The 17,443-nt window shown below is 42.8% G+C and overlaps 2 protein-coding genes across 4 annotated transcripts; one reads left to right on the forward strand and one right to left on the reverse strand.

Annotated features, from left to right (window-relative positions):
- Positions 1 to 1,519: 1,519 nt before the first annotated feature.
- Positions 1,520 to 3,521, reverse strand: NDUFA8 (NADH:ubiquinone oxidoreductase subunit A8). Its single transcript, XM_015879350.1, has 4 exons — positions 3,380 to 3,521; positions 3,139 to 3,302; positions 2,220 to 2,385; positions 1,520 to 1,768 (listed from the first exon to the last, which is right to left on the reverse strand). The coding sequence occupies exons 1-4, from the start codon at positions 3,428 to 3,430 to the stop codon at positions 1,631 to 1,633; spliced, it is 519 nt and encodes a 172-aa protein (XP_015734836.1). The 5' UTR covers positions 3,431 to 3,521; the 3' UTR covers positions 1,520 to 1,630.
- On the forward strand, positions 3,511 to 16,700 carry MORN5 (MORN repeat containing 5). Of its 3 annotated transcripts, XM_015879349.2 has the most exons (6): positions 3,515 to 3,638; positions 3,706 to 3,853; positions 3,931 to 4,042; positions 4,163 to 4,294; positions 15,387 to 15,498; positions 16,583 to 16,700. In XM_015879349.2, exons 1-5 carry the CDS (start codon positions 3,565 to 3,567, stop codon positions 15,464 to 15,466), a joined length of 546 nt encoding a protein of 181 aa, XP_015734835.1. In that variant the 5' UTR covers positions 3,515 to 3,564; the 3' UTR covers positions 15,467 to 15,498; positions 16,583 to 16,700. The 3 variants fall into 3 exon arrangements, with proteins under 3 accessions (XP_015734833.2, XP_015734835.1, XP_015734834.1); XM_015879347.2 differs by lacking the exons at positions 15,387 to 15,498; positions 16,583 to 16,700 and adding an exon at positions 5,531 to 8,741 and having other exon boundaries at positions 3,511 to 3,638; XM_015879348.2 differs by having other exon boundaries at positions 15,387 to 16,700.
- The last annotated feature ends 743 nt before the right edge of the window (positions 16,701 to 17,443 follow it).

Genomic DNA, 17,443 nt, shown 5'->3' on the forward strand with positions numbered 1-17,443 from the left:
TTCCAAACTGTTTCATACAATATGCTGTCAATTTTAAGCTATTACTTACTAAATCTTGCTAATATATATTTTTGTAAGGTAGCCCAAGTATTGGAATGGGTCAACAACATTAGATGCAATTCATGTTAACATCACAGGAAAATGTATCTTCTACTTGATGATACTACAGATGAATGTAATTAGACCTCAAACTTCCCCTCATTTCAATCTCTGGGGAAAAGAGGTTATTTTTCTTCAGTAATATATGGCTGCTCTGAACTATCGGCAGTCATCTGTAAGGAGAAACTGCAAAGGTTTAGACAAGTAGGTGTTAAGACAGCGTGATATGTACATTAAAATGCAAACATGTATGCCACAGCACCTGCTTTCTGAGTTTCAGTCTACATACCCAAATAGAAACTAGCAGGAATCCATCAGCCACACCACACACAAGCTATTTTTAGATAAAGGTTATATAATTTTTCCTCTGGCTCCATGGATCCATACTTCAGCTACAGATACATTACAGCTTAATCCTACCCCAAACAAAGGGGTGGTAAATCTTCAGATCCCGATTTCACTGTTAGTCTACCCAGGGACTAAAGCACTATTCAAGTCTTTGTAGTTCAGACTACAGAATCTGGCCCCAGTCAAACTGAACTGCACATAGCTTTATAAAAGCAAGTCCATTTGTTTTTTCTGACCTTTGCAATTGGGTTCTTGTCACTGAATGAGAATAGCACAGGAAAGACTAGAATGATGAAACATAAGACCTGGATACTGCAGAAAAGAGAAGGTAGTTGAAGAAAGCTGCCATACTCCTCTGTCAGAAAGAATCAGTGTCAAACCCCAAGTCAAGTCTTTCAGCCAGAAGATGAGCACCTTCTTAAACCACTGAACAGTACAAGATCCATTAGAGGACGATCTTTCTTCAAGGAGTTGAAAGTTCACTGTGATTTTGCTGGTGAAGTAGTTTGCAATCCCCATTAACAGAAATAAACAAAAGCAACTACCTTCCAGCATAAGGCTTAAGTAGCTGGTAAAGAGAAGGATCCTGTTATCAAAAGCAGTACTGTTCTCACACCCATCAAAACCACCAATTCAGACTATAAGCTTGCTCCTAGACATGTCCTAGGTAAAAATCTGCACAATTACTAATGCAAGATTGTACAGGAAGATATTAATATCTTGTTAGCTTCCAAAGTTTACTTGATTTAAATGACAGGGTTCTTGATCATTTGAAACAGCAGTAAAAGATGCGTATATATATATACACACATATATATACACACACACATATATATATACATATATATATACACACACACACACACACATATATATATATATATATATACACACACATCTCAGACACAGGCTGGCAGCCACGATCAAACATCACTGCCATCACTGCTGGCATTAAGATGCCCCCAGGAGTGTAGGGCTATAGAGCACACAGCACAAAGTGGAGATACTCACACATCATAGCAGCTAAGAAATACAGACATGTATGTTTAAAGAAAGTCTGCTAAGTCACATAATGTTTTTTGTTTTTTCTTTAATGATTAAAGTTATACTCAACATGTACTGGACAATTTACATTTGCAATCAGTGTATCTTTGCATTTTAGTTATGGCACAGTCTGCCCACTTTACCACGACCAGAAAAAAAGCCTACTGCCAAATGGAGAAGGCTTCAGCTCTCCTTCAACGGGTGGATTGGGCTCTGGCCTAGGTCTAGAATGATAGACATTCTCAGGGATAGGTCGATCTGTCTTCACTTTTGTGACCTATACAGAAAAAATAAAGAATTATGCAACTTCTCACAGCATTTAACAGAAAAGCCAGGTTAAGGGAAGCACCACCAGACCACGCTAAGGACACAGCATGGACTGGACGAGAGACTCCTATCTTCAGTGTTTAAAAAAACACGTAGCAAAGGGCATTTTATACATAGCTGTGTCATGGTTCTACAAACGCGTGAGCTTCACTGCTGAAGGAAGGGTCTCTGCATTAGATAAAAGTAAATTAAGTGGAGAAGTATGAGCAAAGTGCGGGTCTTCCAGGCATGACAGAGAATGCTGAAAGAGTAATGAGTTCTAGTAAAGCCTACAAGCTTCCAGTGTTGAATTCATGTAACACCTTATAAGGTGGGAGAAAAGTTTGACACCAGGTCTGGAAAAACACACGTAAGAAGGAAAAGTGGAATCTGATTACCCAGTCAGAAGGGCAGGCAGTTACCTTAGAGAGCTGTCCCAGATCAGGTCTCACCCAGCCCAACTTCTCCATCACACAGTTATCAAACACTGCCTGCTGCTTTCGGCATCGACGGAGCTCCTGCAAGTTGCTATAGTCAATGCACGTCCAGTACTCAGTAAATGGCTCTGCACAGTGTGCCTTAATCTTCCTGTAAGAGATTGCAGAAACAAAATTGTTGGCAACTGGTACAGATTTAATGTTCTCTTCTTGAGTAAGAGAAGAACCTCAATTCAATTCGAACCTCAATTTCTGAGTTTTCCTAGTTGCAATTCCTCACACCCACCTGAGGCTGTCAGGAGTCAGTATCTGAAGCATCACTAAACAACCTAATGCCAGCAACACAGAAGTTTGCATTGCTGTAGTAGGGATAGCATCAACCTCACCAATATGAGGAGGGTGTTCTTGTGAAGTAGATGGACACGACTCCCCCACATGTGATGTTCCTTTCACTAACTAACAGCATACAGTACACAGTGCTCTAGTAATTCCCAATCACTTCCATGTCTTCACCTCAGAAAGGAGGGAGGCTTTGATCACTGTCCATTACAAGAGGCTATGATGTGAGTGAGCTGTCGGCTGCTCAGCTGGCAGCCTGAGAACGCAGCACTGACACTAACATAAACCCCATCTGTACTTTTGTCACAAGTGGCCAATTCTGAAGCTACTGCAATTTTTACATTAGTGTGCACGTGAACCAGATGACAGCACGGAATATCAGCTTGTATTCCCGATTCCATAGCGCAGCTATAAGCAGAAAGGCTGCGCTGCAGGGTGTGCGAGGACAAGGTCAACTTCAATCAGATAAAGGCACAACGCTCCCCCATGGGCTGTGCCCTGCCCGGTGGCACTGCCCGCCTGCACAGCCCGGTCTGAGCGCTGTGAGCCCCGTCCCCCCGCTGACCTGAAGAACTCGATGGCGCACTGGTTGACCTGCCGTCCCTCCCGCAGACATTTCCGCGGGTCCTTCTCCTCCCAGCGGCACAGCATGAACTCCTTGTTGGGCCGGTCGCACTGTGAGCCGTAGTGATGGGCCGCGGCCTTCAGCACGGCCGAGCTGACGGCCACCTGCAGCGGGACAAAGCGGCGATAGGAGCGGCCGGCCCGGCAGTGCCCGGCGGTGCTTTAAGCAGCTGGTGACTCACCTCCTGCACGTCCAGCTCCTCCATGCTCGGTATCTGCACGGCACCGGCCATGGCGGCCCCGCTCTCCTTGAGCTCCCCTCAGCGCCCGCCCCGCACCGCGCACGCGCCGCCGCCGTGAGGGAGGAACGCGCATGCGCCGTCACGGCGGGGGGGCGGAGCTTGGCGTGCCGGGCGGCGCTGTTACCATGGCGACCACAACGCACAACGCCATGGAGGAGCTGACCGGCAGCCGGTACCGCGGCCGGACCGAGCGCGGCAGGTGGGACCGGCGGGGGGAGCGGGGGCGGCGGGGGGAGAGCGGCCACAACGCCCGTGTCGTCCCGCAGGATGGAGGGATGGGGCACCTACACGCTGCCCACCGGCACCCAGTACCGCGGCGAGCTGCGGGACGGCACGTTCCACGGGCGGGGCGAGCTGCTGTTCCCCGACGGCGGCACGTTCCGGGCGCTGTGGCGGCGCGGGGTGCAGTGCGAGGTAAGGCGGGACGGACCGGCACGGAGCGGGCGGTCACGGCCCGGAGCTGCCGCCTCACACCGCGACCTGCCTCGCAGGGCAAGTTCACTTTCGCGGACGGCCTCGAGTACGCGGCCGAGAGGTGGGAGTACTGCGACGGGTACGACAGGAGGTTCTACAGCGAGATCTGCTCCGGGCTCAGACCCGCAGGTACCAACCGGCACAACCAAAGGCCGGAGCTCGGTTATTCGTTATTTTGGTTGAAGTCACAGTTCTGGGGGGGGGGGAAGGCAAAATAAAGCAAATCCTTTGTGGTTGTTTCTGATTTAGGCAATTCTCAGATTACAAACCTGGATCCTCCCCGACAAATCCCAGACGGATGTTACGACTGTGGTGATGGGTTCTATAACCCTAAAACCAGAATTGTCAATGACTACGAGCGGAGGTTCCTGAGATACGCAGGTACGATGAGTCCTTTGGTGCTGTCAACCTCAGCCATGCACTTGTTGTATCTTTAGGGCACTTGGTTAAAGCAGAGGCTTTCAAAAGTGTTTTGGTTCTGTTATCACCAAGCTAAAATAGGTCTTCAATCTTTATTCTTATCAGCTATTTATGTATCCCCTGAGTGTACAGATTGCGTTTTGTAAAATGACAGTGAAATAACTGTATTCCCATTTGGGAACTGAATGCCAGGAAAATCTTCATTCTCCTTCGCTGTGAGGTGTGCAGAATTCCTCCGGACAACTGGCAAACCACGTTGTGACCCACCAAAGAGCTTAAGCATCTGCTTATCTTCAAGTGTGAGAACAGCCCATTGTATTTAAGCTGGCTTTGGGGCTGATATGTTGCTAAATAGGAAACTGCCCTGTCACATTGTAGAGCTGTGCTTTGAGGTGAGTCTGGCAAAGACTGGATCTCATGGATCAGTCCTCAAATTAAACAACCTCGATGGAAATCAGTTCTCATCAAGTCAAAAGGAAAACGTTATAAATAATAAATAATCAGAAAGAACCCTCAACGGCTGACACCAGGGTAACTCGAAAAGATCATCTGACCTGAAACAACTGTTTTGTGTTCTGGTTATTTAAGCTCTATTTTATCACCCTTTTTCAAACAGATATGTATATATTTTAACAAAAATGCTTCTCAAAGGAATCACCCCCCTCTTTTCTTCTTTTCCAAATGTCCAAATCACACAACCTGGTGTTTCTAGAGGACAGAGCGCTGCATGTTCAGCGTGCCACAGTTGAACAATTTTGTTGCTTGGAAACTCCATTTTTCAGAATTTTTACAATTTGTTGCAAAAAAATTCTGCCCGGCTTTACTTTGAAGAGCTTTTGTGAGTGTGCACTGTGATATCGGAGGAGGGAAGTGAAGGGGGGAAGCTAAATGAATTGGAGATACCATCTGCTATAAAATATACCCTATGATACATGGCCTGTTTTATAAACGTTGAATAAAAACTGATCTAGATTATTACAAATGGCATTGATCCAAAATACTGGAATGCAGTGGGCCTACTGATGAGGAAGATAAGCAACATGCTTTCCAAAAACACAGGAACCTACACAGATTAGTACAGGAGGGAACGCCTTGGAATTCAATTTATTGTTTTTTAATCTGTTCTTTGAACTCATTGTCCTCGATGACAATTATCTCAAACCCTACAAATTATATCAATCAATATTCTCTACCCAGAGCGGCACAGCGTGAGGTCTGACAGCATTGCTGGAGATGTGCTTTGTGTGACCATTCCCCCGCCAGCCCGGGACACAGAGTTAATCTTGTTGATGTGAGTGTGAAAAAGGAATGTGCCGTGTAGGCCAGACCCTTCCTCTTAAGAACACGAAGACAATTGAAAAACCCAGCACTTGTTCAACATCAGAGGAACTCTTTCTGCCCCAGGAGAGATGATTCAGGGCACAAGGCCACTGCAGTTAAAAAAAAAATAATAAAATAAAAATTAAAAAAGCCCAGCTGTAAGCAGAAGAAACTGAGGAAGAGGCTGGAATGACAGGGAACAGATCCAGAATTACTCCATTATAGGTTGGGCAGGAAGGAGCAGGAAAACCTCCAGGCTTCCAGCCAAGTCTTGAAAGCATCAAAAGCAGATGGTAGGAAGCATTCAGGAAGTTCTTACAACAGCTTGACAGGTTTACCAAAACGACGCTATCTTCCTCAGGTCTGGCAGCAGGCAGAAAGAATACTCCGGTTCTCACCTTTCACCCTGGCCCTATTATGAAGCAATTTCTGATTGTTTCTCGGCCATTTGGGAAACAGAGCAAGGAAGCATACTGCCTTGGCACTGACTTTCCTGCCAAACTGGCAGCGTCCAGCTATCATTCCAAAAGACTGGAAAAGAAAAAAAATAGTCTCCATTTACAATTACACAGTTTGCTTCCACCACTTCTTTGTCAAGATGAGTGTTCGTAGAGTACCGCAGAGACTCCTATTAAATTTGGCAAGCTTTGCATTTCACTAGCACGGAGGTCTGATCCTCATTTACTTAAAGAGCTCTTAAAGCAGAGCAAAGGCCCATCATGAAGATATAATCAGGCCCAGAGAATGAAATGACAGCAACAGTTTTGTTATACTTTTTCTCTAGCAAAGTTTTCCAAATTCTCATTGCAGCCTTGCAGTTATTACTCCATCCCCAAACCTCTGTTTCCTTGGGGATGCTCAAATTTCTCTTCATTCTTCATATGCTCTTCAATTTTTTTTTCTCTAGTATTGCGAAGTACACAAAATTGGACACATAAATAAGAATAATAACACTGGTCTGTAAGGAGATACGCTGTTTATTTTGAATAGGCACTGGGACTGGACTCCTGTTTCAGTCAGAGTATTCTTTCCTTTTTGTTTCTCTCAGAAATTGGTCTCCTGGCACCTTTGTAAGAGAGGTTAGTCAACAGAAGGATGGGAGGATTTCCCAATTTTTCAGGGAAAAGTAGGAAATATACGATGTTATGTTTAATGCAAAGCAGGTTGGTAAAAGAAGATAAATGATTCAAGTTTTAGGACCCCTGAATATTGGAGAGGCCCATCATTTTCAAACAGAAAATACTGTCAGAAATAGAAATCTTGTTCTCCTGAGGAAAGCACAACAGGAGATTGCCCGGGTCGCCTCTCTTCTGATGAAAAGCCAAGATACTTCTGATGAAAATTGCCCTGTTTCTCCTGCAGCTCTCCTGATGCTGGGTTAAATAGTATGAAACACACTTTTCCTCTGTGAAATATAAGAAAATTTGTGCTTCTACTTTTGTGTTCCATTTCCAGGTTAAATTAGTACGAGTACGGTTTGTAGGGTGGTAGCTTTCTGCACTGCAGTCGGTATTACCTGAAATACATGCCTCTCTTCATATGAAATCAAGAACAGGAAGACACAAAGCCTGCCTTTTATGCTGTAACTCAGTCAGGTAACTGAACTAACATGCACGTTACGAAGAGCAGGATTAGGCCCAGAAAGCCAAGGCAAGTGCCCATTAAGAGGAGAGGTTTCGGTTCTGCTGCATTCCCAAGCCAGCCAGCAATCAGCCTAGGATTTCAACAAGCCTGAAAGTCTCATAGAAAGCAGCAGGAAAAGACCTGCTGCTTAAGGAATCATTAGAAGCTGAAAAGATCAAGACTCAAGAATATCATTTTATTCTAGTTTTAACAAGGCTGGATTTAGACCATGCAGTTTTCCTTGGTTTTGAGGCTGGCCCAACTCCACAGGCATGTTTGAGAACACCTTTTAATTCTAAGCCTTGGTAATCATGGACTTAGAGTTACCTCACATCATTAATGTGGGATGAAGGTTCTCAAGCTTGGCCTGAAAGGATTAAAAAGCAGGGGTTTTTGAAAGTCAGCAGAGATGTATTCATCCATATCAGGATGATCCAAGTACGTAAATCCCATGGATAAATCCATGAGATAAATGTACTACATGTAGGCTTCTTTGACTGAAATCTCTGATGCAATTTGCACCAGGTGCTGCCTGAGAAATGGGGACTTGGACTTGTGTGAAAAATGTGAAACAGCCATAACCACTCAGTAATTACACAGGGTAATATTTCTGTACCTACCCTCATGCATCCCAAATACACACAGATGTGCGCATGCTCTTTCTCATAAACTACTGGAGAACTGGGCGTAGGGTGAGGACCTGGCAGTTTTTCAGGCCTGGAGTATTTCTGGAGAAAAGACGGCAAGTTGAACATAGAGTTGACTGTGATATAGGGGAAAAACTAAAAAAACCCTAAAAAATAAAAAAAAGACTGCAGTTGGGGATCATGCACTGATCTTTCTTCCCTGTAATTCTTTGAAATCACCCATTCTGATGACGGAGGGAGCGGATGAGCACTCTGATTCCAAGCTAGTCCCCAGTCATTGCCTAAGAATGTAGGAGCCGTTCTGGCAGATGCCCTTATTGCTGAGGAGAGGAAAGCCCCAGCAACACACATACACGGGATACAGTATTTTTGTTCGAATGAATTTAGCTTCCCATCGATTTAAATGTCTACTTACAACACAGGACCATTTAATCTTTTGTACATTTGTTTCTTTTTTATTTGACTTAAGACACTGAATTTAGATGAGGTTTAGTTCCTACATATTGAAACTCTTAAAAGCTCTTCAAATAATTGTTCTTTGGATACTTGTTAAGCTAAAGAAATCAGTTTTGATCGGCAGTAAAAGTTCATGCTATTTTAAGTGCAATGCTATAGCTATTTTCTGTTGTATATTTAATCATTTTGAATTATATGTCATGTAAAAGATTTTAGCTCTGGGGCATTTGCCAGATGGCTGATTCTGCATTTCACACAACAAAAGAAATAATGTTTGTGTAAAGCTCTTAAAAATAGTTGGTAATCAGTATATTCTACAACGAATAGGATCCAGACCTGTTTGAAAAAAAAAAAAAAAAAAAGAGAAAGAAAAAAAGACAAAAAAAGACAAAAAACACACAAAAACCAGCTTTTGCCGAAATTAATATAGAGAATTTGGTCTCTACCTCCGAGCTCTGAACAAAACAAATGACGTCTATTATTTGCTGATTTTTTTTCTTAACGTTTGATAAGTTAACTGAACTGTAAATTTGATGTTTTTTTATGTTAAATGGGAATTATTGCAATCCATTGATCTTTTTTCCTCTGCTTTGGCTGAGAAACTTATTTATGAAAAAAGGAGTTTGTGAAATAGAGAGCCCACACTACTCTCCATTTACAGCCATAGAGGTTATGAATATGAGAAGCCCTTGGCTTTTCTTGCAACAACCAAAGCTCACAGCCTTTCTGCATTCTCCCCTGACTGCTGCTGTCTCCTCTTTCTGGCCCCTTTTATTCAAATTCCTCCAAAATACCTTTGCAAAAAGTATTTTGTCTCTCTGCCACAAAACTCAGCTTTGCTTTCTTTACCCACAAGGCTCCACACAAGTCCATACAAATTCACCTTTGCTCTCATCTCCTCCATCTCCTGTATACCATTTTCCCTTGCAGCTGGTCCCAGGGCAGTTTTTCTGCTCATGTTGGTATAAATCCTCCATTTTCTAGTGCATACTTTCCTGGCTCATTACTTCTGTGATACTCAGAAGGCTTGAAAAATATTATGCTAAGAGGAAGGTTAGAAATGTTGCTGCAGCTCTTTAACGTGGATCTCCAAGGGTCCTGTCTACCTATTCCTATTTTTACATAAGTAGCTTTAGTCCTGATGTGAGAGATGCAGACCTAAGTAATGCTCAGTGCTCAGCAAGTAAGTTGTTTAGGGACCCAAACGTTAGCAGTCAGAGATCGTTTGAATGCCATTGCAGAATGCATATTTATTATATCTTTCTCAGCATCAAAGTCTGTTCAGGTGATGGATGTAGTTGGAGACCACTCATCCATTTAACCAAGAAAATATTTTTATACTAGACTTGGCTTAAATGTTTCAATATAAAACATATATATATATAGAATAGATATAAATCATGTTAGTTCATACTACAACCAGCAGTGATAATACTAATAGTGGCATCATGACACAAGTTACTACAGCAGTTTCAGTAGCTGTAGTTCTGCAGATGTGCCGTTCCTTGTGGTTTGCTGGTCTTAAAATGCTTATCATTTTGGAAACTGTGAAAGTTTCAGTTCCAAACAGTGGCATGCCAAGAAAAACAACTTTGTTTGTGTGCGAGGTATCCCATTGTGAACCCATTAGACAGGTTATTCACAAGTCCTATAGGCACTTACATCCAGCTATACTGCTCATGTGCAAACAAGTTTTACAAGAAATGGAAAGTTCATTTTTGGGCCATTTTGGAATTACAGTAATTAAATGTAAATGGAAGGGTGAGAATTTGTGGGTGGAAGCAAAGGTTAATTGAAAACATGTTTTCATTTTCTTGCCAGCCTTGATGTTGGTGAGGTCAGGCACGGTAAGGAAAGCTTTGCTAGGGACCCAGAGGGGCAGTGGAAATGAAAGGGGTGTGCCAGGCAGAATCCATGGCCGAGATGCTATCACATATGACCGTGATTGTGCAGTGGAAGAACATGATAAACTGCACTGCGGGTGACGGGAGGAGTCAGGCATGCGAAAGAATTAACTGATATTGTTGTTTACAATGATCTGTGTGTGCTTGGCTCTCTACAAACAGAGAGGAAACTCAGTTCTAGTTCAAGGATGGCCTATTGTAAACACATGCTCCGATAAACCCTGCTCACGGGAAGCTGCTCGGACACCTGGCTGTGTCTCACAGCAGCAGGCGTGTGCTCTGGGCTGTGCTGGAGTGTGAGACCCCTGATGGAGGGAGGTGCTGGCTCTTAAGGCGTCTAATGGCAGCAAGAGCGAGCAAAGAGAAGATGCACACTCATGCCTGGTCCCAGCCCTCTGATGTGGAGAGGTGGGAACCAAGGATCTGAATTTTGGCACACATCAAGCCTCTGGTGTAGACAGAGCCTTTAAGACACCAGAGCCATGTGCAGCTGCATGGTGCAGCGTGAATACATAATGCAAAGTCAGGACAAAGGTATGAAAGGTTTTTGAGATGGACAGTGTAGCTCTTTCCCTGTGTAAGCCACCACAATCCCCATGTCAATGTGGTGCATCACTCTATGTACCTCCAGGTGGTTTCCTGAGAAAGCACAAGTTAAAGAGCAAATCCTGAAGCCTACAAGATGATGCTGCTGTTTGCTGGCAGCCACACATCATGGCTTACAGAGCCTCCAGACATCTCTCACAGCTGAAGTTTCCATAAACAACACAGAAAAGCAATAGCTAGAAGGAAATCATTCTAAACTTTGCAATATACACTTAATATAGGGAGGTTAAATACACCTAAATTACAGTGTAATTTCAAGTCATCTCGTAGAAGCGCCCTGAGACAAGCCTTGACTTTTCAGCCTTTTCTAATCATGATTCTGAGAGAAACATGGAGTGTGTAGTTGGGAAAATCACTCCTGCCCCTACTAAGCTACTTTGAGACAACATGGAAAATTAGGTAAATGGTTTGATCAAATCCACTGATTGAGCACACGACAGAATACATCTTACAGCATTTTTGACAGAATTTACTGTCACATGGACCTTCCCCTAAATTCATTCAAAACAGGGAAGAGACCTGCAGAGCAATAATTGTTAAGAAGGACTAATACAAGAGGTGCTACTTACAGAAGCCAAGTAGGACCATCAGGCTCAGCTGGGTCTTAGTTGTGTAAAAGTACTCCATCACAACTGATGCACGGGGACATCAATCACAACAGATCCCTATGCCTTACACCCCAGTCAATATTGCAATGGGGACAGACACTGCTTTGGGAATTGGTCATGCAGGTGGCTGCCAGGATTGGCTCCATATGCTGTGAGTCTGCTTAATGAAAACAGCTTGAATTAATTACTTAAATTAAAAAGGAGCAGTCTCAGGTTGGTCTGGTTGAGGATCTGGCCTACAGTATTCAAAAATCTATGTTGTGGGTTGTAGAAAAGTGACCTTGTTTTTGATTGAAACATAAGGAAATAATTCATGATATTCAGTCAATAGTTACATGTATTCTAGCAGCTCACCCGTTAACAGCTAACTTTATCTGTCTCTGCTTCCAGATTGCAATTCAGTGCTGTGATAATGGTCATTATATTTCACTGACTTCAGAGTAAATAACTTGTTGATGTTTACCAACTGAACAGAGATACAACAGATTACTGCAACCTTTTCAGCCAAACCTTTCTTCTTTACATTCAAATTTAAACATCGGTCCTGTTTCAGCAAAGTGTGTTCCCTGAATGCATATTTTACTGAGGAAAATCTAAAAGAAAAGGATAAACTTGTAAATATAAATATGCTGACGTGAAATTCAGCACACAACATGAAGAACCCCCCTACCACCTAATTGTGCGCAGGGTGATAATTTACCACTGATTAAAGAGTTTGTATTTTTTTCAGATCTTTTTTAAAGGGAAAATTACTTCTGAAGGTGAAGATGTGCTTAGACAATCATATTAACATATTCAAACAATTGTAATTTGCAAAATAGTAATTACAACTCACTATCTGGTAGCATTAATCAAACTTCAAGGTTTAATTCCATTTTAAATATTGATGAAATGTGATTCTCCAATCTAACCCTGGTGTTGCAGGGTTATGGAAGCAGCCAGTGACAGAAAAAGAGGAACGTGTAGTTAACAAGCAGCTGCCACAAAGAAGGATCGGCATCTGTGATTTAAATTGTTAGCTGCACAGTCAGGTAGAGTGTAAAAAGGGTAGTCAAGAGGCTGTTAAGTCCATTGCTGCCAATTACTAACAATCAGGGAGGAGCTTTAAGACTTGTTCAGTACAATAAACCCAGTTTGTCTTGTTTCAGGGGTTACTACTGAAGAGGTTGCAGCTGCACTGATTCAAATAGCCCTAAAACTACAGTAATTATCAACCAGTCTTCTTTAGTGTAGCAAAAGTATGTTTTACCATAGCTTAACTCTTTACATTCTAATATTTCTCTGCCTCTTCTCCCAGAGCTGGCCCCAGAGCCATTCTGATGTCTGCTTTTGTGGTTCTAGCTGTGCCGGATTGGTGCTTTCTTTTCCCCTTACCTACACCAAGGAGCGGTTGTACAGCACTCTTGGGTTGGATGGCAGTGCTAGAATTTGCTTTAGAAATATTTTTTTTTAGCATTAAGTCATTGTACCTATTATTCATTTCCATATTTGAAGTTGAAATCTATACAGCTCATTCAGTTTTTGCAGCTGATTATTTTAATTTGCATGGGATCTGATCACTGCATAAACGTTGCAAGGCTGGGGAGTCTGAAGGCACAGCACAATCTGCCTGTGTAATGAAAACAGCACGGAACGAAACCAGGCAAACCAAGGCTGTGCTGGAAACACAAAGCCAGGTGTAGCATCTGCCTTTCTCAGCGCCTGTAGCCTCAACACTGTTACGTGACCACAACAGATTTCTCACTAGGAAGGTGGGCTGATTATTTCTAGTACTCAAGTGAACCACTTACATCATTACCCAAATATGAGCTAGACAGCGGTGATGTGTAGCATGTTTAAGGTTTGTTTATTCCTCCACATGAAAGAAATAGACAAAGTTTCATTTCTATGCCATTACCGCAAGCTCAGACAAAGTATTTTTTTTTAGTCAGGGAGATCCCAGCTAAAACCGCAGCTACCCGCACTGGACAATGTCTGTCATAGCCTGGGCTCACGTGATCGCCTCATTACAGAGCTGGAACACCTAGTGCATAGAACAAAAGCCAGCACGTTGATTACGGCTTTGATGTTTTTAAGAAAGCTGGAGGACCACATTTGCATTCCTGCTGCAGCCCGCAATGGAAGCTCTGCCCGTGTCAGGATTGTGTGGTCTGCGACTGATGTTCAGAGCTCATCTTTTTAATTTTCCTTTTAGCATATTTTTCCAGGATTTATTTTCTCCTAGTTGATGTCTGAATAAGAAATATGCCATTAATAGGGTCAGTCAGCAGCAGCAGCCCTTCATCAGAGAGCAGCCGCTGTGCAAGGAGCAGAGTGCAGGGAAACCGCTTGGGGAAACATACCGAGATCCACAGGCCTTCCTGTGTGGGGTTGCTGGGGGAGTGCTGCCCTTCAGACAAGGGGTGAATGCTTTGGCACATGCTTTACTTCAGCCTGCTTTGATCAGAATGCCTGGGAGCAGCATCTTGTGAGATGTGAAACCTGCACTCAGTTCACGTGAACAGATGGGAGAAAAAGAGGGGGAGCAGCATGGAAAGGAAAGGGAAAAGGGGAAAAGGGGAAAGGGAAGAAAAAAGGAAAGGAGCAGATCTGACCATTCAAAACCCACCAGAACAATTAGTAAGATTTAGCTACGTGCTGGAAGACTCTTGTACACAAACCTAATTTGTCACACACCCTTCTGTTCACTTCTTAGATTAGCACAGCTCACTCCTTTTACATCTCAAATGCTACTGCATCACTTTAACCCAAAGGTACAAGTCTCCCATCAAAGGATTCCATGATAATTTGAGTCCCTCCAAGGAAAAGCCTTCATCCTTGATCTGTTGTGCCCTTGCCAAGCAGGACTCTCAGATGTGGAGGAGGTGGGATCCTGTGATGTTCTCAGCCCCAGCACCACAGCCCCTCTACTCCCTCCTAGGAGCCATCTCTGCTTTTAGATAATAAAAGCTGTTATAAAACCTTTAGCACTGAGGTGTCAAGCACACCTCACCATGAGAATTCTTTAAGACAGTGGTAAATGCAAGCATCAGCTCTAATGTATTTAATTTATATAAAAATAAATACAGCTATTGTATTTTCCTTTTTCCAAGGCTTCCTGGTCTACTGCACAGATCTGTTTTCCCCTAAACAAACATGAGAAAATGCTGTAGGACAGCTTCTGGAGACAAAACTGTTGAAGTCCCTGAAATTAAGACCCCACAGCTTACATTTGCCAAGTTATTTGCTCATAATCATACACAACATTTCTATTCAACCTTTGCAGGACAGCTGTTTTCTCCTGCATCATCTTTCCACACTATTATGCTCTGAGGTTATGGCAGACATAAATCCTAACAAGGAACATGAGATGGTCTAAAATGTCTCAGCACTACGTCAGCTTAGTGACACCCATCACAACACACATTTCAAAAACTGCACCATCACAACAACTGGAAGAGAAGAACCTGGGCTTTGACTGTTGCTTTTTCTTTGCCTTCACTTCTCATAAAGTGACAAGCAGTGTGGATGGAGTATTCAAAAAAAAGTGTATCTTCATTTCTGATCCTTTCAACATCATTCCTGCACGTGGGCACAAAAAAAATTAAATAAATAAAAATCAATATATATTTATACACATACATATGTGTAAATCTCAGCTCCACCCAAGTTAACCTCATCGAACAGCTGAGTAATCAGAATCATTGCTGCAGAGCCCATATCTCCTGCACTGACAAATTCCAGCACAGCAGCACACGAGCTTTTTAAGGGACAGAGATCCGAGAGATGCCAGTGGCTCAGAGTGGGGTTTGTTCTCAAAGGAAAAAACGTTTGTTTGAGCAGGACTCCGTTAATTCAATGAGCAGACATGAAATGGTGACCTTTGGCGATCTCTTTCTCTTCCTTTCAGACGATGAGGAGCATGAGTGGATCATCCGGACCTGCCGCAAAGCTGAGGACATAGTTTCAGAGCAGAAACCTGGCCCATGAAAACTGGTTTTGCTAGACAGTGATGTTCCAAAGTAGGTGATCTAATTGACAATGAGTCTAATTTGTCACTAGGTCTTACATCACCCTTTCCCTCTACAGCAATATAATCTTTTTGTCATCTTTGTCAGCGTAAACAAAAATGGAAATAATCACTTAATCAGTCGTGCTGAGAAAAAAAGCCATGAAAGAGAGCAGACTGCTCTCACAGCAATATTCCTGAGAGGTGTGTGCTGTAGTACATACACACGTTATTAAGCCTGAAAACAATTTGTTAAAAAGAGTGCCTCAGATTCAGTGTTGAAGCCATTCAAATCCATCTTAATCAACATTATTTTCCCAGATTTTAGTTAGCTGTCCTGGTGAATTCCTTTCCTCCCTTTTTTGCTCAGTACTTTGATATTGATTGATCATTGTAATAATGTACACCAGAGGTATTCTTTAATGACTGGTTTGCTAACTAGGAAATTATATCCATTTACTACGAACATTTGTTGAACTCTCCTGAAGCCGGAGTTTAACAAAATAATAAAAGAGGAGAACTGGGTGGGTTGCTGCTTGATTAGTAAGCCAGAAAGTATTTAAAAAATAAAATAAAATGGAATTACATCATTTTCTGGATGTAAGTGCCAGCACTTCTACTTGCATTAACTTTATTTATTACACAAATAAGACATTTACAAAGCACAACATTAAAAGTATGTAACAAAACAGACATTGGTTTTACAAAAAAGTGCTTACAATTTAGTTTTAATTTTTAAAATAAATATTAGTCTTGACTGTCCACTCGTTCAAAGAATTTTTTAACCATTGTAGCCAAGACATGCATAACTGCAACATGCTACAACAAAATGATTGGCTGATGAAACAAAACCAATGTGTCTATAGTTGGCATCCTACAGATGTGTCACTGATAGCAGTGCAGGATTGAGTCCCGCTCCCCGTCCAACCAGTGAGTTGTGTAAGCACCTTTAGCTGGGCACTGGGGTTAACCAGCATGAGCCAAAATAAAAAAGCATTGGTAATAATCTTGTAAACCATTCCTCTTTCAGACCCTCACCCTATTTAGTTACCTTATTCACCTTGAGTGAAAAGCCTTTTGCTGCCTGTCTTCACTAGGTTTTTGTCTGCAAAAGTTTTTGGAAATAGCAACGGCAGGAGTTTACTACGTGGAGTCTACGTTGCTGCACCAGAACCCATTTGGCAATTACTGAATAAACTAAGAAAATGAGAATGATTTTATTTTTTTGCTTTTAATCTACAGACAGGAGATGAATGCAAATGACCTGAGATAAGGTTTGGTTCAGTGGCAACAGTCAGCATGAAATAGATCGTGAAACAATGTATTGAATAAATTAGAGGATTTCTTACATTCTTGGTACAGTTGAGTATTTTCCATACACATAATTAGCTCTAAAACTGCACAAGCTGAATTGCTTCCAGTTTTTGCAAACAATTTGGGCTTAATATAAACAGAGCCTGATTTCTGAATTAGCAAAGCTGCTCCTGGCTACCTGGGGGAAGCTGCCCTCAGCCCACACTGCACAGCAATGCTCCCCATGTGCCCCACTGCATCCACCCACCCCAGCCCACGCACCACGGCTGCTCCTGACAGTGGTGCCCATCACAGAACTCGGATGTACAGCGTGATTCACAAGCGGTTTGCGATCAGCGACTCAGCTGATAGTTAGTGGATACGTATTTAACAGCCTCCCTTTCATGGCACTGCTGAGACAGAAGATAAATACAAGAGACTGCTTTCTCCCTCAACAAAACAGTTGTGGGAATCTCAAGTACTGTGGGCTGTCAGGTCAGGTCACAGCCTGAGGTCTCTCCTTCAGCCTCACGTTGGATAGCTACCTATTCGCTTACAGCACTAATTCCACAACCAAACAATCACTCGAACACGCAAGCTCAAATGGAGGAGGAGTGGGGCCTCGGTGACCCCCGAACCAGCAGCTCTCCTGGCCGTGCTGTGCA

The sequence above is a fragment of the Coturnix japonica genome, chromosome 17 (genome assembly GCF_001577835.2).
Source record: "Coturnix japonica isolate 7356 chromosome 17, Coturnix japonica 2.1, whole genome shotgun sequence".
Lineage (NCBI taxonomy): Eukaryota > Metazoa > Chordata > Aves > Galliformes > Phasianidae > Coturnix > Coturnix japonica.